At 33.9% G+C, this 25000-nt stretch overlaps 1 protein-coding gene across 1 annotated transcript in view; it reads right to left on the reverse strand.

Annotated features, from left to right (window-relative positions):
- LOC135208835 (neuropeptide SIFamide receptor-like) overlaps positions 1-25000 on the reverse strand; it is a 283736-nt gene that overhangs the window by 114015 nt on the left and 144721 nt on the right. The window contains exon 3 of the mRNA XM_064241399.1: positions 22889-23001. Coding sequence (XP_064097469.1) covers positions 22889-23001 — 113 coding nt within the window. The remainder of the gene's footprint in view (positions 1-22888; positions 23002-25000) is intronic.

The raw sequence follows: 25000 nt of genomic DNA on the forward strand, positions 1-25000 counted from the left end.
CTAAGAAGAAGAGAAAGAAGGCCTTGGAAAGGCTGCGTAGACTGGCTAAAATAGGCATAAGAAAGAAAGGGCCTTATTAACTAGGAAGAGTGTTAGTTGATGCAAAATAGGGATGAGTGGCGCAGGTTTTGTTTGAAGGTGCGGCCTGCTACTGAGAAGCCTCCGTGAATGGAACAGTCATTTTTGGAGACCATCCTTGATATATATATATATATATATATATATATATATATATATATATATATATATATATATATATATATATATATATATATATGCTATATATAAAAGCGAACACACGGGAAAATGATAGGCAAAAAAATCCGAGCGCTTTAGCCTTTATTAAGATATCGTTAATAAAGACAGAGAGCGCTTGGATTTTCTGCCATCATTTTCCTGTGGTATTCGCTTATTAATAAAGTCACCGGCATTTACTGTGATTTTTTTAAGCATATATACACACACATACACACACATACACACACACACACATATATATATATATATATATATATATGTGTGTATGATGTATGTATGTATGTGTATATATATATATATATATATATATATATATATATATATATATATTACACACACACACACACACACACACGTGTTAGTAGAAATGTGTATAGATCCTAAAGCCCCATATGCATGAATATTTTACCATTTACCTACTAGGAGAGCGGTTCAAAACGATTCGTCCTTTGTAAGGACGCAGTGACCCTCCCGAGCAGCAGAAATCAGTTCTCGCGACACCCATACGATGCCTTTGCTATATTTAAAGAAGACTTAGATATACGTTGACTCTTTTAGAAGATGAATTGAAAAAGAAATGTATATATATATATCTGTACCTGAAAGAGAAGAAGCCCTTCTGACCACGCGCCAGCAAAACAAGTTAGAAAGTCAGAGAAGAAAATTGCCAGACATGCAGACATGTTTTCTTGGAATGGATGCGTTTTGCAAGAAGACATTACGCCTGTGAAAGAGAGATATGATATATAGATGGTTTCATCCTGCAGGGAATGGCCTAGTCGAGGGCTCCCATTTTTCAGTCATGCGATGGTGCCCTGTACATTTTGACGGAACTATGAATACTCACCTCTCTCTCTCTCTCTCTCTCTCTCTCTCTCTCTCTCTCTCTCTCTCTCTCTCTCTCATCTAATTCACTGATCGCGTCAACCAAAAGATCGAACGAACGTGATATTATCTATTAGCTAAAGTATGTACTACGTGGTTGGAGAGAGAGAGAGAGAGAGAGAGAGAGAGAGAGAGAGAGAGAGAGAGAGAGAGAGAGACTTTTAAGAAACCCTAATTACTTGAAAGATAGCGTTAGGGCTATATGAAAACAGAAGTGCCGTAATTGTTCTAGATTTTGGCTAATTAACTTTACTCCTTAAAAATATTTGATTCAGGGCATCACAATAAGTGTCTTTGCACAGCCACAAAAAACGTTTTTACACAACGAAACTTTTGTTTATGGCCATTGTTGTTGTTTATCGGAAAGTCAAAATACACCAGTGTAATTATGCCTTTAAAATAGGAAGTCACTCATGATTATAATTATTGACGTGATTACAAACCCGATCAAAGATAAATTTTATTTTTTCCGTATGTGACTTGCGAATTATTTTAGAACAACCTTTGAAGTTTTCAGGCGCAAACGATGATTAGCCCAGAAAAACAAAGGAACTTTTTGCATTTGGCCGCTTTTATTGAAATGCACGATAAAAAAAAAAAGTTCACTCAATTGCGTTCGTATCATGGACGTTCTTTGAGCGATAACAAGCTCTGCTAGTGTTAACTTTTTTTTTCCTTTCTAGTAGTACATTGGCGCACTTTAATGCACTCGTGTAGGCTGTTCATCGATCGGCCCTTTTGTTTTATAGGTCTCTCTCTCTCTCTCTCTCTCTCTCTCTCTCTCTCTCTCTTTCTCTCTGTATATATATATTCGTGTGTATATAGATATAAGTATATATGTGTGTGTATGTGCATATACTAACTAACTATTGCTGTATTTGTCACCCTCTATCTGTCTGTATTTATCTAATTTTTTATGTAATATAATATATATATTATTGAATAATATTATATATATATACAGATATATATATAGATATATATATATATCTATATAATATAATAAAATATAATTTTATATTATATATTTTAATATATTATTATATTTAAATAATATATAAATATATATACATATATATATAGTGTGTGTGTGTGTAAGGGGCCAGAACAAGGTAGCATGCATTTGCTTTTTCTTATCCTTTCATCCTCTAGGTTTTAACCAAGAGGTAAAAAAAAAAAAAAAAAAAAAAAAAAAAAAAAAACAACCACAGCATTACCGGTCATTGTTTTAATTTCGCAAAGGCTCTTCAGCGACACTGTTTTACCTATCCTCTCTTTCGGGAGCCCCTCACATTTCTTGGGTAAAAAGGCACATTATTTTTATTTTTATTTTTTTTTTTTTCTTAAAAATTTTGTCACCTTTTCGTCACAACTTGTCTGGACTACCATCTCGTTTTACTCAAATTTTTCTTCGGTCAAGATGGGGATAAATTTTGTGTCGATATGCAGAGAGAGAGAGAGAGAGAGAAGGCAGAGAGAGAGAGAGAGAGAGAGAGAGAGACCTCTCCTTTTACGCAGGTTTTCTTCGGTGAAAATTTATTAAAAAATATGTATTTATATAATGGAGAGAGAGAGAGAGAGAGACCTTACCTTACCTTACAGACCTTACAGTTCGTTCGGGTTGCCCCAGGTCCCTCAGTGTGAGGCGCCTCTAATGTCTACCAGAGAGTTGCTAGTACATCTTCCGGTATATTTTGCATCTTCCAATCTTGGATGGTCTGGGATGCAGTTTAGATATTTGTCGAGCTTATTCTTAAACACATCTACGCTCACTCCTGATATATTCCTCAGATGAGCTGGCAACGCATTGAATAGACGCTGCATTATCGATGCTGGTGCGTAGTGGATTAATGTTCTGTGCGCTTTCCTTATTTTTCCTGGTATAGTTTTGGGCACTATTAATCTACCTCTGCTTGCTCTTTCTGATATTTTTAGTTCCATGATATTTTCTGTTATTCCTTCTATCTGGTTTCCATGCCTGAATTATCATGTAGCGTTCTTCTTCTCCATAGACTATATAATTTTAAGGATTGTAGTCTTTCCCAGTAGTCTAGGTCCTTAACTTCTTCTATTCTAGCTGTAAAGGACCTTTGTACACTCTCTATTTGTGCAATATCCTTTTGATAGTGTGGGTACCATATCATATTGCAATATTCAAGTGGACTACGAACATATGTTTTATAAAGCATAATCATGTGTTCAGCTTTTCTTGTTTTGAAGTGCCGTAACAAACATTCCCATTTTTGCTTTACATTTTGCCAACAGAATGGCTATTTGATCATTGCATAACATGTTCCTATTCATCATCACACCAAGGTCTTTAACTGCTTCCTTATTTGTGATTGTTCTCATTATTAGGTCCCCTATATGCATATAGCTTTCCTTCTCTGTCTCCATAATTTATTGATTCAAATTTATCAGTTAAATACCATCCTATTTACCTCTGCCCAATCATATACTTTGTTAAGGTCTCTTTGTAGAGCGTTCCTATCTTCATCACAAGTAATTTCTCTACTTATTCTTGTGTCATCAGCGAAACTACTCACTACCGAATCCTTAACATTACTGTCTATGTCTTCAATCATAATAACAAACAATATTGCAGCTAGCACCGTACCTTGTGGCACACCGGATATTACCTTGGTTTCATCCGATTTCTCATCGTTTGCAATAACTATCTGTTTTTCTGTTGTGTAAAAATTCTTTTAACCATCTTCCTACTTTATTCTACGATATTGTGTTTTCTAATTTTCTTTGCTAATATATTATGGTCTACTTTGTCAAAAGCTTTTGCAAAGTCTAGATAAACCACATCTGTTTCATTTCCGCTTTTCATATTTTTGAATATGTTCTCACGGTGGACTAACAGTTGGGTTTGTGTACTTTTTCCGGGTACGAAAACGGTGTTGTCCTATATTAAACAAATTATTTTTTATTAAATGTTTCATAATATTTTTCTTCATTACCCTTTCATACACTTTCATAATATGTGATGTTAGACTCACAGGCCTATAATTACTTGCCTCTAGTCTTGATCCACTTTTGAAAGTAGGGGTGATATATGCTAATTTGTGCTCATCATAAATCTTGCCTGTATCTACACTTTGTCTTAATAATTTGCAAGTGGCTTTGCGATAGAATGAACTACTTTCTTTAACAAAATAGCAGGGACTCCATCCGGCCCTGCAGCAGCTCCATTTTTAATTTCATTAATTGCCTGCACAATATCAGCTTCATTAATTTCTATGTCAGCTAAATATTCACTATTTTCGTCCCTTACTTCTATATCATTATCTTCATTATCTATTCTAGGGGTGAATTCTCTCTTATAACGTTCTGCCAGTATGTTGCAAATTTCCTTTTTTTCATTCGTTAATCTCCCTTCAATTCTCAGAGGGCCTATTTCTATTCTTCTTTTATTCATCTTCTTCGCATATGAGTATAATAGTTGGGGTTTTGCTTGATATTTAATAGGGTTTTTTCTTCCAAGTCCCGTTTTTCATTTTCTTTTGATTGTATAATCTTTTGTTCTGCATTTTCTATCTTACTTTTTAGTTTCTATAACTTTCCATGCATTTTTTTCTTTTGCAAGACCTTTTTTCCACTTTCTGATTTTCTGGAACAAGATCCTTCTGTCTCTTGGTATGCATGAATGATGTTTACTTTTCTTCTTCGGTATATATTTATCCACTATTTTCTCCAATATTTTATATAATATCTCCGTATTTACCCTTATGTCATCACTTACGAAAATGTTATCCCAATCTTTGTTTAATTCTTCATTAATTTCTGACCATTTTATATTTTTACTGCAGAAGTTGTATTTTCCATATCCTTCCCACTTTTCATTTCTTGCTTATCTTCTATTTCACTTGCTTTGGAATGAACTGTTAATTCTATGACATTATGATCTGAAATACTCGCATTATAAACTATTATTTCTTTAACATAATTCATCTCGTTCACAAATACTAGGTCTAAAGTATTTTCCTTTCTTGTTGGCAGGTGATTTATTTGTTGAATGTTGTATTCTAGTAGCATATCTAATAGCTTTTCAAATTGCCTCTTATCTTCTGCACTACTATTACTCTCTTTTTTATATGTATAAGTACAAACCACAGTCTCCTATTCGGTCTTTCCATTCTACGAAGGAAAGTTGAAGTCACCCGATAGGAGAATAGTCCATCCTGTGATTTCTACATATATCATCCAATTTTTCAATTATTAAGTCAAACTCTTTAGTATTAGGAGGTCTATATATTACTATGTTCATCAATTTTTCAGATTCAAATTCTACCGCTATTAGTTCACATTCTGAGTTACTATATTTCTCATATATTTTTCCTTGTTTTTTGTCTTTCCCATATTGCGGTTCCCCCTTGATTCCTATTTTTTCTATCTGATCTATAAGTTTGGAACCCTTTTATTTGATCATCATTCCCAGTCTCTTGGGAATACCAGGTTTCACTTATATTCATTATATCTATTTTATTTTCATTTTGGGTTAGTTCTTCTAAGTACTCTATTTTTCTTTTTGAGTTACTCGTAACTAAACCCTGCGCATTCATCACTATGATGGTTTGCGTGTTTTCTCCTTCATTTAATATTGGTAGTAATAAGGATTTTCCCATGTCTCTTTCCTGTTCTGGTATGTTGTTCTTTTTTTCATTTCCAGAAATTCTGACATTAAAAATCCAACTTTTCCATAATATTTGATCTTCCTTCATCATAATTATTCATTTTGTGTCTGAATCTGCAATTTTCTCCGTTTCTGCAATGTCCTCTTGCATAATAAATACAGTTATTATCTCTTGAGTAGAATTTCGGAGCTGATGCTTTGAAATTTTTTTGCTGACACCTCTGCATATCTCATTGGTGGTTTGCTTTTCTCTTTTACCTGATATTCTTGATTTCTCTCTTTATTTGTTTCTTTCTTATTTTGGATTTTATTACTTGGTTGGTTATTTATTTGATTATGATTCATGGCTACAGGGTGCATATATTTGCATTTTTTGTCGAACTTACATCCTTTTCCTTCTTTTAGGTTTTTAGGTTTTTATATTTTTGGATGCAGATCTCTGCAATCATCCCCATAGCCATCTAAGTATGCACATTTACCATATATTTCATAGTTTTGACATACCTTAGGATGTGAGTAACATCTTTCTCCAAATCTGCAATTCCCTCTTTTCAAAAGGTTGCAGATTTTGTCTTTCTTGTCTATTTTTTCCTCTTTCCCGTCATTGTGTAGATCTGGGTAGAGCCTCTTCGGGATTGCTTTTCTGTTGTCATATCGTAATTTATTTCTTCGTAGGTATGCTGCTTTATTGCCTCATATGTAGTATTCAATGAGTATCTCTGCATCCATACTTTTATCTTGTTCTTTGTTTCCTTATTTTTTTCTGTCATTTCATTTTTGTTTACTTCTCTTCCGTTTTCCTCTTCTTCTTTTTCTTCTTCTTCCTCTTCTCTTCTTCTTCATCCTCAACTATTTGTACATTCAATCTTGATTTAATAACATTGTCTATCCATGATAGGACATGTTGAACAAAAAATTCTTGTCTCTTTTCTCAAATCTTGCATTACCTCAGCACACTGTGGATGGGTCGGAATGTTGCATGCAGCACATTTTCTGATTAGGTTTTGTGGATTGACTATGCTATACCAAACTTACACAGTTTGCATGCTTTTGGCATTCTTTTTCCTAATGCATCAATTAGGATATTCACAATATTCACCTTATTCATTTTCTTTGTCGGAATATTTGGTTGGTTTATGTATATTTTCTTTATGAGTCTCTTGACCACTTGGATTTTATTTGGAACTTCTTCAATTATTTCAAGATGTTTTCATTAGATTTGTTCCAGTTTGAAGGATTATATCCTTCTAATATATCTATGAATGCTTTTGTATCTTTTGGTTAGGACTGTTGCTGATTTCATAGATGAGAAATGCCAGTTCCCTTCCTGCTACCTCATCGTATTGCGAATCCGCGAAGCAAGCTAAATTACGCCACCTCTTCCCGCAGTTGGAACTTACTGCCATCTTGTTCTGATTTCAGTATTACACTTGTTAAACTAACTTAGAAGACGCTTTATCCTACTATTTTCACACTAATCTTATCACCGATAGTTCACGAACACTTCTAGATATTTCTCAAATTCTAGTCGTATGTTAAACTTGTGATATCTGTTGATTAATCTGACTTCACGCGGGTACGTCTCACCAAGCAAGATGGCTACTACGAGAGAGGGAGAGAGAGAGAGAGAGAGCTTCTGAAGATGGCGAGCCCTCTAAAGAACTGACAAGTTTAGAAACAGGGAAGAGATGTTCCTTAATGTGATGATGTTCGAGAACTGTCACTCATCAGAAGACGCGTTGCGTTCTTCCTTCCATTGAACAGACTATTTTTTTCAGGCAAATACGATGCGTGTTATGTTGAGGATCACATTCCTCATTCTCCGGTTCTCTTTTGCTTTTGAATGATAACTTTCTTTCGAGGCAATGGGCCATGGTATACTATAGACATTTCTTGGAGGAAAAAAACCCCGAAAAAAATGTAGGGCTATGATCCGGTGGAGAGGCTTAGAGGGTGGTCTGGGTTTCTAAATAGCCTCCTGGTTTGATATCAATATTGCTGAGTAGGCCTAAGCTTCAGGAAGCCTTTGACTTTTGTTAGTGTATATTCCTTTGTATGTTGTATTCATTATTTTTGTGTAAAATATATATGTATATGTGTATGTATATATGTGTGTGTATATTTGTATTTATGTATATATGTATGTGTATATGTATACGTATGTGTATTCACTTGCGTTTATGTCATCATAATTATGATTGGTTTTAGAAAGATCTCCTTTGCTCGACATGAAACATTTAATGTTTTTTATAAGTTATTTTCTAAGAATGATTGCTATAAGAATATTTTTCTTATAAAATAACTATATTAATCATTCAAGTTTAAAAAAAGAGCTTGTCTTAATGTGAGAAATTTATCAATTGAAAAGACATATCGTATATGTAAAAAAAAAAAGATAATATATCCAAATAAGAAAACGTCACCACAGTAACGTAAGTGATCGCAAAAAAACAAAGTACATGGCGTGATCTGACCTCGAGCTTAAAACGAAATCAAAATGATTACGTATATTTTATTAGAAATAATTATTTTTACTGTTTAACATGCACACTATTTATATTGTACATTTTCATTCTGATAAGTAAATCATAAATAGCCTATCCTAAAATTCCCGCGTCTTGTACTCATAGCGAAACAAGAATCAGCGATAACTACATAAAAGAAGATGATGATACTATACGCTTACAAATGGAAGTGGAATAATTCCTGTGATAGGAGACAATATCTACGGCATGCTAAGCCTTTTTTTTTTTGTCAGACATCAGATCACTTTAAAAGATTCTCTCTCTCTCTCTCTCTCTCTCTCTCTCTCTCTCTCTCTCTCTCTCTCTCTCTCAAATAGATTTCCCGCTGATAGCGAATCGCAGTTATCATTTAACTGTAGCATTCTCCCCCGTAATTAACTCCTCTAGAGACACCGTGGCGAAATATGGCTGATTGCCTTCTGATTTAAAGGTGGTGATACGTCGTTCGCGTTGCGTTGATAAATCCAGCTTATGAATTGAGGTAAATTGTTACCCATTCATCAGCCTCAAAGGTATTGCAATGGCTCGTATTCATTCGGGGGCTGTCGAGTTTGAGTTTACAAGCTCTTAGCATGAAAGTGGACTCGATGGTTAAATATAATTATATATATATATATATATTTATATATATATATATATATATATATATATATATATATATATATATATACACGTATATAATCACGACAAGGACTCGTTGCCGACCTGACCACGTGACCTTGTCGTGATTACGGTGTCGCAGGTTCGTCTCCCGCTACCGGACGTCATGATTTCTTCATATTTCTTTGGATTTGGATATCAAGGCTTTGTAGTGACAAGCGAATCAAATTTAAAAAAAAAAAAAAAAAGCGTGGGGAATGCGAGGAGTTATAAGGGCGTTGTGGCTGTCACAGTTACAGATGTATCTGGTAAAAATGACCGGTAGATTCTACTTATACTATATTAACAGTATGGACCAGGAATACAATCTGAGCGAAACTTACAGTGCATATGTAAAGTAACTGTAAATTATAACGATGTAGATAGTTATAGAATCTTTACAGAAGCTTATGCAAACAAGGCAGTTATTACTTCGTTACTTATTACTCAGTACTACGTAATAATAATACAGTTTCTGTAACTTCCCCGTGTGTTGGCTACAGCTCGCATCCAGGATGCAAATTGGGTTGGGTTAGGTTAGGTAACATTGAAGGGTTCCTGATGCAATTTGGGTGTGGGAATCATAATGAGTTTATTTTCAAGAAAATTCTATGGTCGGTTTTTAAGAAATGGCGAACCACATTTTTTCAGGGAAAGGTGTTCGGTACTCAACTGGAAATCTGAAGGAGAATGAAATATGATGAAAAAAAAAAATGGTCTGCGGTAGGAACTCCTGAATCGAACGGATTCCAGATGTGGAGATTTTTTTTTTTCTTATTATTTTTTTGCATTCTACTTCGCCTAATTCCGTCTTTAGCTTCCCGTATCTTCTTCCTCCGCTTTCGCTCTGCAGGAAACTAAACTTATGCATCTCAAAGTCATCAGCCTCAATGGTCCTCATCGAGCCGAGCCACTACCGAATTTATGGAACGCCCAGGGAAAGGACGGTCGGGCGGAGAGGCTGTTCTCAAGTGGAAAGTTAAGGAGGACAATAGTCTCTCTCTCTCTCTCTCTCTCTCTCTCTCTCTCTCTCTCTCTCTCTCTCTCTCTCTCATGCTACTTCTCCAAATTCTCTTTCTCTCACTCATTCTCATGCAACTTTCTCTCTCTCTCTCTCTCTCTCTCTCTCTCTCTCTCTCTCTCTCTCTGTGTGTGTGTGTGTGTGTGTGTGTGTGTGTGTGTGTGTCCTGGCACAATGCTCAACATGTTCATGAAATTGAAACGCTCCCCGAATTAGATGTCGTTTCCATTTTTGTAACTCTAAAATTATTTTGATATTTTTACTAAATAATCTGGATGACACGGAGAGTTTTATGGCAAAATCTGACCATTCCGGTCAAGGGGATTATATATATATTAATTCTCTTAACATATATATATATCTATATATATAATATATATATATATATATATATATATATATATATATATATATACACACACACACACACACACACACACATATATATATATATATATATATATATATATATATATATATATAAATGAATCACGAAAGTTAGGAACGTGATAAATCAATAAATAAGGATATATGTCATGAAAGAAAATAAACGACAAGAGTATCAGCGAGACCTTTCGACGTTCAAACGTCCTTTACTAAGCAGAACTGACATACATTGAGGAAAAAGACAAAACAAGAAGGTTCGTATAACTGACAGATAGGGATTATAAAGAGATTAGTACCAAGAATCCGACACACCTGGAAGATGAGTAACCTTCCCAAACAAGCATAAACAATGGGTGCAATTAAAAGTTTAAGACAATCATCTCAGATACAAGGACAAGGCAATTAAAGGATTATAGGTGACAGCTATTCAGAAATTTGGTAAACAACACCATATTCACAATACATATTCACAATACATGTTAGACATACATTACACGAAGATAACTCTAAGGCAACTAATTTTTATTTAAGTTTGTAATTATATCTTTGAGGTCATTCTTAAACATGTTACAAATACAAGGGTCTAAATGAAAAAGGCCATGACTAACAATGTTAGTCGTGGCCTTTTTCATTTAGACCCTTGTATTTGTAACATGTTTAAGAATGACCTCAAAGATATAATTACAGACTTAAATAAAAATTAGTTGCCTTAGAGTTATCTACGTTTTAATGTATATTTAACATGTATTGTGAATATGTATTGTGAATATGGTGTTGTTTACCAAAGTTCTGAATAGCTGTCGCCTATAATCCTTTAATTACCTTGTCCTTGTATCTGAGATGATTGTCTTAAACTTTTAATTGCACCCATTGTTTATGCTTGTTTGGGAAGGTTACTCATCTTCCAGGTGTGTCGGATTCTAGGTACTAATCTCTTTATAATCCCTATCTGTCAGTTATACTAATCTTCTTTTTTTGTCTCTTTCCTCATGAAACCTGGTATTCCCAAGAGACTGGGAATGATGATCAAATAAAAGGGTTCCAAACTTATAGATCAGATAGAAAAAATAGGAATCAAGGGGGAACCGCAATATATGGGAAAGACAAAAACAAGGAAAAATATATGAGAAATATAATAACTCAGAATGTGAACTAATAGCGGTAGAATTTGAATCTGAAAAATTAATGAACATAGTAATATATAGACCTCCTAATACTAAAGAGTTTGACTTAATAATAGAAAAATTGGATGATATATGTAGAAATCACAAGGACTGGACTATTCTCCTATCTGGAGACTTCAACTTTACTTTCGTAGACTGGAAAGAACGAATAGGAGATTGTGGATGTACTTATACATATAAAAAAGAGAGTAATAGTAGTGCAGAAGATAAGAGGCAATTCGAAAAGCTATTAGATATGCTACTAGAATACAACATTCAACAAATAAATCACCTGCCAACAAGAAAGGAAATACTTTAGACCTAGTATTTGTGAACGAGATGAATTATGTTAAAGAAATAATAGTTTATAATGCGAATATTTCAGACATAATGTCATAGAATTAACAGTCCATTCCAAAACAAGTGAAAACAGAGATAAGCAAGAAATGAAAAAAGTGGGAAGGATAGGGAAAATACAACTTCTACAGTAAAAATATAAAATGGTCAGAAATAAATGAAGAATTAAACAAAGATTGGGTATAACATTTTCGTAAGTGATGACATAAGGTAAATACGGAGATATTATATAAAATATTAGAGAAAATAGTGAATAAATATATACGGAAGAAGAAAAGTAAACATCAGTCATGCATACCAAGAGACAGAAGAATCTTGTTCCAGAAAATCAGAAAGTGGAAAAAAGGAAAAAAAAGGTCTTGCAAAAGAAAAAATGCATGGAAAGTTATAGAACTAAAAGTAAGATAGAAAAGAATGCAGAACAAAAGATTATACAATCAAAAGAAAATGAAAAACGGGACTTGGAAGAAAAAACCCTATTAAATATCAGCAAAATCCCAAACTAATATACTCATATGCGAAATAGATGAATAAAGAAGAATAGAAATAGCTCTAAGAATTATTGAAGGGAGAATAACGAATGAAAACAAAAAGAATTTGCAACATATTGGCAGAACGATATAAGAGAGAATTCACACCTAGAATAGATATGAAGATAATGAATATAGAAGTAAGGGGTGAAATAGTGAATGTTTAGCTGACATAGATATTAATGAAGCTGATATTGTGCAGGCTATTAATGAAATTAAAAATGGAGCTGCTGCAGGGCCTGATGGAGTGCCTGCTATTTTGTTAAAGAAAGTAGTTTATTCTATCGCAAAGCCACTGCAATATTATTAAGACAAAGTGTAGATACAGGCAAGATTTATGATGAGCACAAATTAGCATATATTATCCCTACTTTCAAAAGTGGATCAAGACTAGAGGCAAGTAATTATACAGGCCTGTGAGTCTAACATCACATATTATGAAAGTGTATGAAAGGGTAATGAAGAAAAATATTATGAAACATTTAATAAAAAAATAATTTGTTTAATAAAGGACAACATGGTTTCGTACCCGGAAAAGTACACAAACCCAACTGTTAGTCCACCGTGAGAACATTCAAAAATATGAAAAGCGGAAATGAAACAGATGTGGTTTTATCTAGACTTTGCAAAAGCTTTTCACAAAGTAGACCATAATATATTAGCGAAGAAAATTGAAAACACAATATCGTGGATAAAGTAGGAAGATGGTTAAAAGAATTTTTACACAACAGAAAACAGATAGTTATTGCAAACGATGAGAAATCGGATGAAGCCAAGGTAATATCCGGTGTGCCGCAAGGTACGGTGTTAGCTGCAATACTGTTTGTTATTATGATTGAAGACATAGACAGTAATGTTAAGGATTCGGTAGTGAGTAGTTTTGCAGATGACACAAGAATAAGTAGAGAAATTACTTGTGATGAAGATAGGAACGCTCTACAAAGAGACCTTAACAAAGTATATGATTGGGCAGAGGTAAATAGGATGGTATTTAACTCTGATAAATTTGAATCAATAAATTATGGAGACAGAGAAAGAAAGCTATATGCATATAGGGGACCTAATAATGAGACAATCACAAATAAGGAAGCAGTTAGGGTAGGCTCCACTTTGGGGGGTGCCGATCGTAAAAAATATTTGCCAAAAATACACTAATCAAGACAGGCTAATGAAATTTTCAGGCATTATTAGCACTATGCACTATAATAATGCATATTCCCTGTGAGTTTTATCATCCTACAGGGAAAATTAATGATTTTATGAAAAAAAATGTGAAAAACGGAAATTTCCGGGCCCCTCGTACTGAAGGTTATTTGGTGATTGGTGAGAAACTACAGTCTTGAATAGAAATTCGGTCTGTAGAATGTTGGTATATCCACCTGGAACAGGCACAAAAAAATTATCAAAATAGAACAGTAAATAAGCACGTAATAGCAAAAAAAAGAGCAACAACTTTGTAAGTTCAGCGAAAGCCCCGCCGAAAAATAGACTATAGCTAGGAAGAAATATTCAGGCAAAAATTCAAATCTCGATTTAGGGACAAAACCTTTTGAGAGTTTATAGTTATTATATCACTTGATAGCCTAAAACATCTAAAAATTATATTATTTAGGACAATCAAAGAAAAAACCACCCCCCCCCCACCCTTTTTTTTTTTTTTTTTTTTTGTTTTTTTTTTTTTTTTTTTTTTTTTTGAGGGGGGGTTTTCTTTGATTGTCCTAAATAATATAATTTTTTAGATGTTTTAGGCTATCAAGTGACATAATACTACAAACTCTCAAAAGGTTTTGTCCCTAAATCGAGATTTGAATTTTTCCTGAATATTTCTTCCTAGCTATAGTCTGATTATTCGGCGGGGCTTTCGCTGAACTTACAAAGTTGTTGCTCTTTTTTTTGTTATTACGTGCTTATTTACTGTTCTATTTTGATAATTTTTTTTGTGCATGTTCCAGGTGGATATACCAACATTCTGTCAGACCGAATTCTATTCAAGACTGTAGTTTCTCACCAATCACCAAATAACCTTCAGTGCGAGGGCCCGGAAAATTTCTGTTTTTCACATTTTTTTCATAAAATCATTAATTTTCCCTGTAGGATGATAAAACTCACAGGGAATATGCATTATTATAGTGCTAATAATGCCTGAAAATTTCATTAGCCTGTTTTGATTAGTATATTTTTGGCAAATATTTTTTACGATCGGCACCCCCCAAAGTGGAGCCTACCCTTAAAGACCTTGGTGTGATGATGAATAGGAACATGTTATGCAATGATCAAATAGCAATTCTGTTGGCAAAATGTAAAGCAAAAATGGGAATGTTGTTACGGCACTTCAAAACAAGAAAAGCTGAACACATGATTATGCTTTATAAAACATATGTCTAGTCCACTTGAATATTGCAATATGATATGGTACCCACACTATCAAAAGGATATTGCACAAATAGAGAGTGTACAAAGGTCCTTTACAGCTAGAATAGAAGAAGTTAAAGACCTTGACTACTGGGAAAGACTACAATCCTTAAAATTATATAGTCTAGAAAGGAGAAGAGAACGCTACATGATAATTCAGGCATGGAAACAGATAGAAGGAATAGCAGAAAATATCATGGAACTAAAAATATCAGAAAGAGCAAGCAGAGGTAGATTAATAGTGCCCAAAACTATACCAGGAAAAATAAGGAAAGCACAGGACATTAATCCACTACGCACCAGCATCGATAATGCAGCGTCTATTCAATGCGTTGCCAGCTCATCTGAGGAATATATCAGGAGTGAGCGTAGATGTGTTTAAGAATAAGCTCGACAAATATCTAAACTGCATCCCAGACCATCCAAGATTGGAAGATGCAAAATATACCGGAAGATGTACTAGCAACTCTCTGGTAGACATTAGAGGTGCCTCACACTGAGGGACCTGGGGCAACCCGGACAAGATGTAAGGTCTGTAAGGTAAGGTATGTCAGTTCTGCTTAGTAAAGGACGTTTGAACGTCGAAAGGTCTCACGTATACCCCGTCGTTTATTTTCCCTTGTGGCATATATCTTCTTTATATATATATATATATATATATATATATAGTCTATATATATATATATATATATTTTATATATATATATATGTATATATATATATATATATATATATATATATATATATATATATATATATATATATGAAACTACTATTGAAGGTGAATTTCGAATTACTGTCGTTATTCATTTATTATCAAGCGCCAATCCTTCGCCAAACATTCAGGTACTTTCTATAATCTTAAATGCGAAGGTGCGGCCAAAGTGAGGGTTGGAGTGTTAGTCATTTATTATGCATATCTTTGTTGAGCAGGAACAAGAAATTAGCCCGAAGGATAAGTCAGTATAGTTTCCCGAGTTACTGCCCTGCACCCTCTCTCTCTCTCTCTCTCTCTCTCTCTCTCTCTCTCTCTCCTCTCAATAATTACAGAGCTTGGATGCTAAGAATTCCAGTAGTTTTTTTTTAAAAAAATAAAATATGTAACTTTCTCTGGCTCTCTAGTTGACTGGTTTCAGACTCTCTCTCTCTCTCTCTCTCTCTCTCTCTCTCTCTCTCTCTCTCTCTCTCTCTCTCTCTCTCTCTCTCTCTTTTTCTAAGTACATGGATGCTAAGAATGCCAGGATTTATTCAATAACTCGTGTTGACAGGTTTCTTTTTCCAGATTCTCTCTCTCTCTCTCTCTCTCTCTCTCTCTCTCTCTCTCTCTCTCTCTCTCTCTCTCTCTCTCTCTCTCAAGTGGTCAAGAGACTTATAAAGAAAATTTGCATCAATCAACATATTCCGACAAAGAAAATGAATAAGGTGAACATTGTGAATATACTAATTGATGCAATAGGAAAAAGAATGCCAAAAGCATGCAAACTGTGTAAGGTGTGGTATAGCATAGTTAATCCACAAAACCTGATCAGAAAATGTTCAGCATGCAACATTCCCACACATCCACAATGTGCTGAAGTCATGCAAAAGGCATATAAGGATACCAGAGTATTTTGCTCAACATGTCTCTCATGGATAGACAATGTTATTAAATCAAGACTTAATGTGCAAATAGTAGAAGATGAAGAGGAAGAGGAAGAAGAGGAAAACAGAAGAGAAGAAAACAAAACCTAAATGACAGAAAAAATAATGAAAACAAAGAACAAGACAAGAGTATGGATGCAGAGATACTCATAGATATGAGGCAATCAAGCAGCATACACACGAAGAAATAAATTATGACATGACAACAAAATAAAATCCCGAAGAGGCTTTACCCAGATCTGCATACTGATGGGATAGAGATAGAAAAAATAAAAAAGAAAGACAAAGTCTGCACCCTTTTGAAAAGAGAGAATTGCAGATTTGGTAAAAGATGTTACTACAAACATACCAAGGTGTGTCCCAACGATGAAATCTATGGTAAATGTGCATACCTAGACGGCTATGAGGATGAATGCAGAGATTTGTATCCAAAAATATACAAAAACCTAAAAGGAGGAAAAGGATGTAAGTTTGACAAAAAATGTAAAAATATGCACCCTGTAGCCATGAATCAAAATCAGTTAAATAATCAATTAAATAATAAAATCCAAAATAGAAAAGAAACAAATAAAGAGAGGAACAAAGAACATGAGTTGAAGGAAAAAAGCAAGCCATCACCGCGATATGGAGTGTTAGCAAAGAATTTCCAAGCATCAGCTCCAAGATACTACAGCTCAAGAGATAAATACTGTATGTACGATGCTAGGGGATATTGCAGATACGGAGAAAATTGCAGATTCAGACACAAAATGAATAATTATGATGAAGGAAGATCAAATATTATGGAAAAGTTGGAATTTTTAATGTCAGAATTTCTGGAAATGAAGAAAAGAAGAACATACCAGAAAAGGAAAGAGACATGGGAAAATCCTTATTATTACCCATACTAAATGAAGGAGATAACACGCAAACCAGTATAGTGATGAATGCTCAGGGTTTAGTTACGAGTAACTCAAAAAGAACAATAGAGTTCTTAGAAGGACCAACTCCAATTGAAAAGAAATTAGATATAATGAATATAAGTGAAACCTGGCATTCCCAAGAGACTGGTAATGACGGTCAAATAAAAGGGTTCCAAACTTTATAGATCAGATAGAAAAAATAGGAATCAAGGGGGAACCGTGATATATGGGAAAGACAAAAAACAAGGAAAAATATATGAGAAATATAGTAACTCAGAATGTGAACTAATAGCGGTAGAATTTGAATCTGAAAAATTGATGAACAAGTAATATATAGACCCCCTAATACTAAAGACTTTGACACAATAATGGAAAAATTGGATGATATATGTAGAAATCACAAGGACTTGACTATTCTCCTATCCGGAGACTTTAACATTCCTTTTGTAGACTGGAAAGAACAAAATAGGAGATTGTGGTTGTATTTGGACATATAAAAAAGAGAATAATAGTATTGCATAAGATAAGAGGCAATTCGAAAAGCTATTAGGTATGCTACTAGAATACAACATTCAACAAATAAATCACCTGCCAACAAGACAGGAAAATAATTTAGACCTAGCATTTGTGAATGAGGTGAATTATTTTAAAGAAATAATAGTTTATAATGCGAGTATTTCAGACCATAATGTCATTAACAGTCCATTCCAAAGCAAGTGAAAACAGAGATAAGCAAGAAATGAAAAAGTGGGAAGGATATGGAAAATAACAACTTCTACAGTAAAAATATAAAATTGGTCAGAAATAAATGAGAATTAAACAAAGATTGGGATAACATTTTCGTAAGTGATGATATAAAGGTAAATACGGAGATATTATATAAAATATTAGAGAAAATAGTGGATAAATATATACCGAAGAAGAAAAGTAAACATCAGTCATGCATACCAAGAGACAGAAGGCAGAAGGATCTTGTTCCAGAAAATCAGACATGGAAAAAAGGTCTTGCAAAAGAGGGAAATGCATGGAAAGTGATGGAACTAAAAAGTAAGATAAAAAATGCAGAACAAAAGATTATACAATCAAAAGAAAATAAAAAACATGACTTGGAAGAAAAAAACCTAGCAAATATTAAGCAAATCCCCAAACTATTGTACTTGTATGCGAAAAAGATGATTAAAAGAAGAATAGAAATAGGCCCTCTAAGAATTGAAGGGAGATTAACGAATGAAAAAAAGGAAATATGCAACATATTGGCACAAAGATATAAAAGGAGAATTTTTTTACCCTAGAATTGATAATGAAGATAATGATACAGAAATAAGGAATGGAAATAGTGGAATATTTAGCAATACATAGATATTAATGAAGCTGATATTGTGCAGGCTATTAATGAAATTAAAAATGGAGCTGCAGCTGGACCTGGTGGTGTCCCTGCTATTTTATTAAAGAAAGTAGTTCATTCTATCACAAAGCCACTTGCAATATTATTAAGGCAAAGTGTAGATACAGGCAAGATTTATGATGAGCACAAATTAGCATATATTACCCCTACTTTCAAAAGTGGATCAAGACTAGAGGCAAGTAATTATAGGCCTGTGAGTCTAACATCACATATTATGAAAGTGTATGAAAGGGTAATGAAGAAAAATATTATGAAACATATAATAAAAAATAATTTGTTTAATATAGGACAACATGGTTTTGTACCCGGAAAAAGTACACAAACCCAACTGTTAGTCCACTGAGAAAACATATACAAAAATATGAAAAACGGAAATGAAACAGATGTGGTTTATCTAGACTTTGCAAAAGCTTTTGACAAAGTAGATCAAAATATATTAGCGTCGAAAATTAGAAAATATACTATAGTGGATAAAATAGGAAGATGGATAAAAGAATTTTTACACAACAGAAAACAGATAGTTATTGCAAACGATGAGAAATCGGATGAAGCTAAGGTAATATCCGTGTGCCACAAGGTACGGTGTTTAGCTGCATTACTGTTTGTTATTATGATTGCAGACATAGACAGTAATGTTAAGGACTCGGTAGTGAGTAGTTTCGCCGATGACACAAGAATAAGTAGAGAAATTACTTGTGATGAAGATAGGAACGCTCTACAAAGAGACCTTAACAAAGTATATGATTGGGCAGAGGTGAATAGGATGGTATTCAAATTATAGAGATAGAGAAGGAAAGCTATATGCATATAGGGGACCTAATAATGAGACAATCACAAATAAGGAAGCAGTTAAAGACCTTGGTGTGATGTTAAATAGAAACATGTTATGCCATTATCAAATAGCAATTCTATTGGCAAAATGTAAAGCAAAAATGGGAATGTTGTTACGGCACTTCAAAACAGAAAGCTGAACACATGGTTATACTTTATAAAACGCATATTTGTAGTCCACTTGAATATTGCAATATGATATGGTACCCACACTATCAAAAGGATATTGCACAAATAGAGTGTACAAAGGTCCTTTACAGCTAGAATAGCAGAAGTTAGGATCTTGACTTCTGGGAAAGACTACAATCTTTAAAATTATATAGTCTAGAAAGGAGAAGAGAACGCTACATGATAATTCAGGCATGGAAACAGATAGAAAGAATTGCCGAAAACATCATTGAGCTAAAAATATCAGAAAGAGGAAGCAGAGGTAGATTAATAGTGCCCAATATTATACCAGGGTTTAAGAATAAGCTCGGCAAATATCTAAGGTGCATCCCAGACCATCCAAGATTGGAAGATGCAAAATATACCGGAAGATACACTAGCAACTCTCTGGTAGACATTAGAGGTGCCTCACACTGAGGGACCTTGGGCAACCCGAACAAGATGTCAGGTCTGTAAGGTTTAAGTGCATGGGTGCTAAAAGTGCCAGGTATTTATTCAATAACTCGTGTAACTTCTATTGTACGCATATCTCTCTTTCTCTAGTTGATAAAGTTTCAGACACTCTCTCTCTCTCTCTCTCTCTCTCTCTCTCTCTCTCTCTCTCTCTCTCTTTCTCTAAGTAAAGATGCTAAGATGACGGTATTTTTTTTAATTATGTAACTTGCATTGTCTGTGTGTCTTTCCTTTAGTTGACAGGTTGCAGACTTACGCACACTAGATGGGAAGTCGTAAACACTGTCATTATCTCGCCTTTTTTTTCTTTTTATTTTCCATCCAAATCGCCTGTTTTATAGCCCCTGCGTGGAGTAATGTCAGTCCATTCTCCAGATAGCAGAGGCGGACATAGATCTCTCTCTCTCTCTCTCTCTCTCTCTCTCTCTCTCTCTCTCTCGTTGTTTGTTTAGATTCATCGACCATTGACATCATCAGCATACAGACGGCCATATTAAGGAAAGGCAGGTTCCAAAAGACAGGGCAGAGATTAGTGTTTGGACTGTCGAGTTTGATGGAGGTTTTTTTTCATCTCTTCAATCTGATGATCTCGTTCTTGGCCGGACTTGCATTTTCAGGTTCGTTGGTAATTGTCGTGTGTGTACACACACACACACACATACCTATGTATATATATATATATATATATATATATCTATATATATATATATACTATATATATGATATATATATATATAGTGTGTGTGTGTGTGTGTATGTATGTGCTTACACAGTTTTATTACAAAAGGGTAATTTGTTTTCAGCATTGTTTTTTTTTTTCTCACACACACACACACACACACACACACACACACACACACATATATATATATATATATATATTATATATTATATGTATAAATATATATATATGTATATGTATATGCGTATAACACATACATAAATATATGTGTATATACAGTCTATAATATATATATATATATATATATATATTATATATATATATTGTATAGTATCATATATATATATATAAATATATATATATATATATATATATATATAGATATATGTCTTTGTATATATTGATATGTGTTTTATATATCAAATGCATATATCCGTGAGCTTATTGTCTACGTTTCTCCTTTTAACATTTTATATATATTGCAGTAAAAATGGTGTCGGGGGAACTTTTCCTCTTACCTGCTCTTTGAAGTTTGTTTCTTTTTTGATCTGCCATTTTCCAGTTTCTTTGAAGATAGTTTTTTATTTTTTTTATTTTTTTACCCCCTTTTTATTGACTTTCTTTTAGACATGAATCATCTCATATTTTCGTGGCGTGGAATCTGCTTTTTCAGGTTTGCCAAAGAACTATTTTCGATGGAATGGTTTTTCACATTTTTAGAGTTTTTTTTTTGTGTGTGTGCATTTTTCGACTTTGCGAAGGAAGAAATTAAACGCGCGCTCACATACATAAACATATATATATATTTATATGTGCGTGTATGTTCGTGTGGCTCTATGGTGTTCATATTACTACGCCTTCCCGAATGTGGATACTTGGCAGGAAAAAAAAAATGACACTCGTGACTTGCACATTTATGCCCAAGTACCTGAATCCTGCCCTGACCCCTTGAGCAGAAAACGTCCACATTAGCGGCTTTAATTACGAAATGTTGAAAATGCCCAAACTTCTAAGTGTCTCTGTTGATGTTTATTGTTGAACTTGTACTGTTTTCGTTAATTTTTCTTCTTATTGTAGATTGTTAAAATTGTTCTCACATGACATCTCTCTTTCACCGCAAATTGGTTCAGTATTCTTTGGCTTAGACTTTGTTATTGGAGGAGTATTCCACCCCCCCGGTTTTTTTTTTATTTGAATTAATTCCAACATGCAAAGCCGTCTGTGTTACTTGGTATATTTAGCACAGCTTTGCTAAGACAGTTAGGGATTTCCAGTAACCATGTTGAGATCAAGGTTAGGACTACGACGAGATCTCACCAGATGAGATCCACGTTGTCATTCAAAGTCAAGATTGAGAGGTATGAGGAAACCGGATTTTTTCTGCAATGAAGAGCTTATTCGACATTATAATTATAATAGTATCAGAATTATGACTGGAGTTGAGTAGGCGAGTAAAGAAAAGCCTCTTCTACAGCGGAACGGGAGATCGGAAGTTACTTTAAAGCATTTTTAGGTTATAGAATTTTTATTCACGAAATAGAAAAAAAATGCGGCTGGTTAAGGATCCTCTGAAGATAGTCTTTTCATTAGGGGAAACAAAAAGACAGCGAATTTGGCAATACCAAAGGAGAATTTATATTGCTAACGTGGCAAAATTAATATTTGATGAGAGGGAAGTCGCCAACTTAAATTAATAACCGAGTTGCATGGACACCTTATAATTGGCAAGCCGTAATTATAACAGTTTTGACACTTGTCATTCATTTACTGCCTTTATGAGAGAGGGAAAAAAATGACTCGCACAAGCGCTGGTAATTCATAAATGATATTTCACGCTAAAGTGCAACGCGTGGTCTGAATAATGGAAAACATTTTTCCAGTGATAAACTAATATTATCTTTGGACGATGAATTTATTAACCGATGAAGTTGTGCAGTCGAAGGAAGACTGAATTTGGAGTCACGTAAAGAATACATAAATAAATACTCACGGTAATAAATGTTTGAGAGCAGCGTCGCTGGAAGACAGAAGACGATGACCAAGACATCAGCCACTGCCAAATTCACGATGAAGAAATTGGTGACTGTTCGCATCCTTGGTGTTCTGCGGAGACAAGGGAATGGTTTCGGATTACTTTCTGCCACAGTTATAATCAAGTGGAGAAAAGGATTATACTTAGTATAGATTCTGCCATGCAGGTGGACATAATGATTGGGAGTGCCGTATTATGTAAATTTAATATAAATCGTATGGAATGATGGTATGATATAGTAGTGTAATGATGTCCGCGGTACCTTGACTAAATTCATTCCAGGTTTCTGTTCCACTCTTTTTAGCTTCGTGGATATATACATATATATATATTATATATATATATATATATATATTATTTTATTATAATTTTATTAATATATATATTGAATGCCCTTCTGGTACCTAAAAAGGAGGAGCAACTCCATCTAGAACCACGTAAATATAGTTTGAAACGTTTACCTTTATTTTCATGTCCTTTTCACAAGCGTCCCTCTTCTTGATAGATACCGTTATAAAAGAATAGGGGAAGAAGGATAAATGTGAGAAAGTTTTTCCTAATTTTTTTTTATTTCTATTAATATGTTTTGCTAATTTCTTAACACTTATTTAAGTGATCGGATATAATTTTTTTCCATTATCACACACACACACACCGAGAGAGAGAGAGAGAGAGAGAGAGAGAGAGAGCGAGAGAGGAACGAGAGATGAGAGAGAGAGAGAAAGTAAGTAAAGATACAATGATAATTTTCTGTCTGCAGGCCTTTGTTGAGCGCTGCACGTAAAAGATATCATATATTGTTCATATAAAATATGTGATATGGCATATAAAAGACACTATGTCAGTGTAGCAATGTTTTGTTGATTCCAAACGGGTGTTTTATTCGAAAACAATTCATGGGGTTTGATAGCACGGGCTTTAAATGGATCTGTGTTTCGTGACGGTACAGGGTAAACAACTGTTTGGTGACACTGGAAATAAATGCGCGATACTGACGCTGACCATTCAACTGTATTCATGGTTCAAATATAGCTATCTATATGATTTGATATATGTAATATATTATATATATATATATATATAATGTATAATATATATATATATATAATTATATATATATATATATATATATATATATATATATATATATATATATATATGTGTGTGTGTGTGTGTGTGTGTGTGTGTGTGTGTGTGTGTGTGTGTGTGTGAATAACTTGATCACGAAGTATATAAAACGTGATGCTATGTATGAATAAAGGTTTTTTGTTTTTTGCCACGAAGGAAAAAATAAAAAAAGCGAGATAGCCAAGTACTTTCGGTCCTGTTCGGACCCTTTACTGAGGTAAACTGATTTTACAAAAAACAATATAGTCAAAAGAAGGCTTAATATACAAACTGACACTACCAGATTAGCCATAAGGGCGATTTTCACTCTACAGAAAGGAGGAGTCGCCAGAGGCTAGCCACACCTTGAAGGATACCCGCAGTAAACAAGTGATTCTTCCAGAAAACAGTACATTTTGAAAAAACCACGGGAGCATATACAATTTAATATCATGAATTTTTACACAAATTTTCCCAACAAAAATTATTATTAATGAAGACGAAAGAAAATATAAATATATATATATATATATATATATATATATATATATATATAGTATATATATATATATATATATATATATGTCGAGCAAGAGAAAGAGAGAGAGAGAATATCGAACCAGAGAGAGAGAGAGAGAGAGAGAGAGAGAGAGAGAGAGATAGAGAGAGAGAGAGAAAAAATAATAACTATATACATGTGGGACTAATTTATTAGTTGTTCATTTATTTTGAGGTCCTTCTTAAACATCTTACATATATGGGTCCAAATGGTACATTCCCAGACTAAGATTTAGGTTGTTTTTATTAGTGATTTGTATAATTGCTGATTCCAGAAATTTCTTGAAACATAATCATTAGATCTAGCAATTACCAAGGTATCACGCCCCAATTAATACAATGAGATTTTTCACTCAGATGGATAAACAGTGCATTTGAAGTCTGGGCTGTTCTAACTGAATACAT

This window comes from Macrobrachium nipponense, chromosome 35 (assembly GCF_015104395.2).
Source record: "Macrobrachium nipponense isolate FS-2020 chromosome 35, ASM1510439v2, whole genome shotgun sequence".
Classification (NCBI taxonomy): Eukaryota; Metazoa; Arthropoda; class Malacostraca; order Decapoda; family Palaemonidae; genus Macrobrachium; species Macrobrachium nipponense.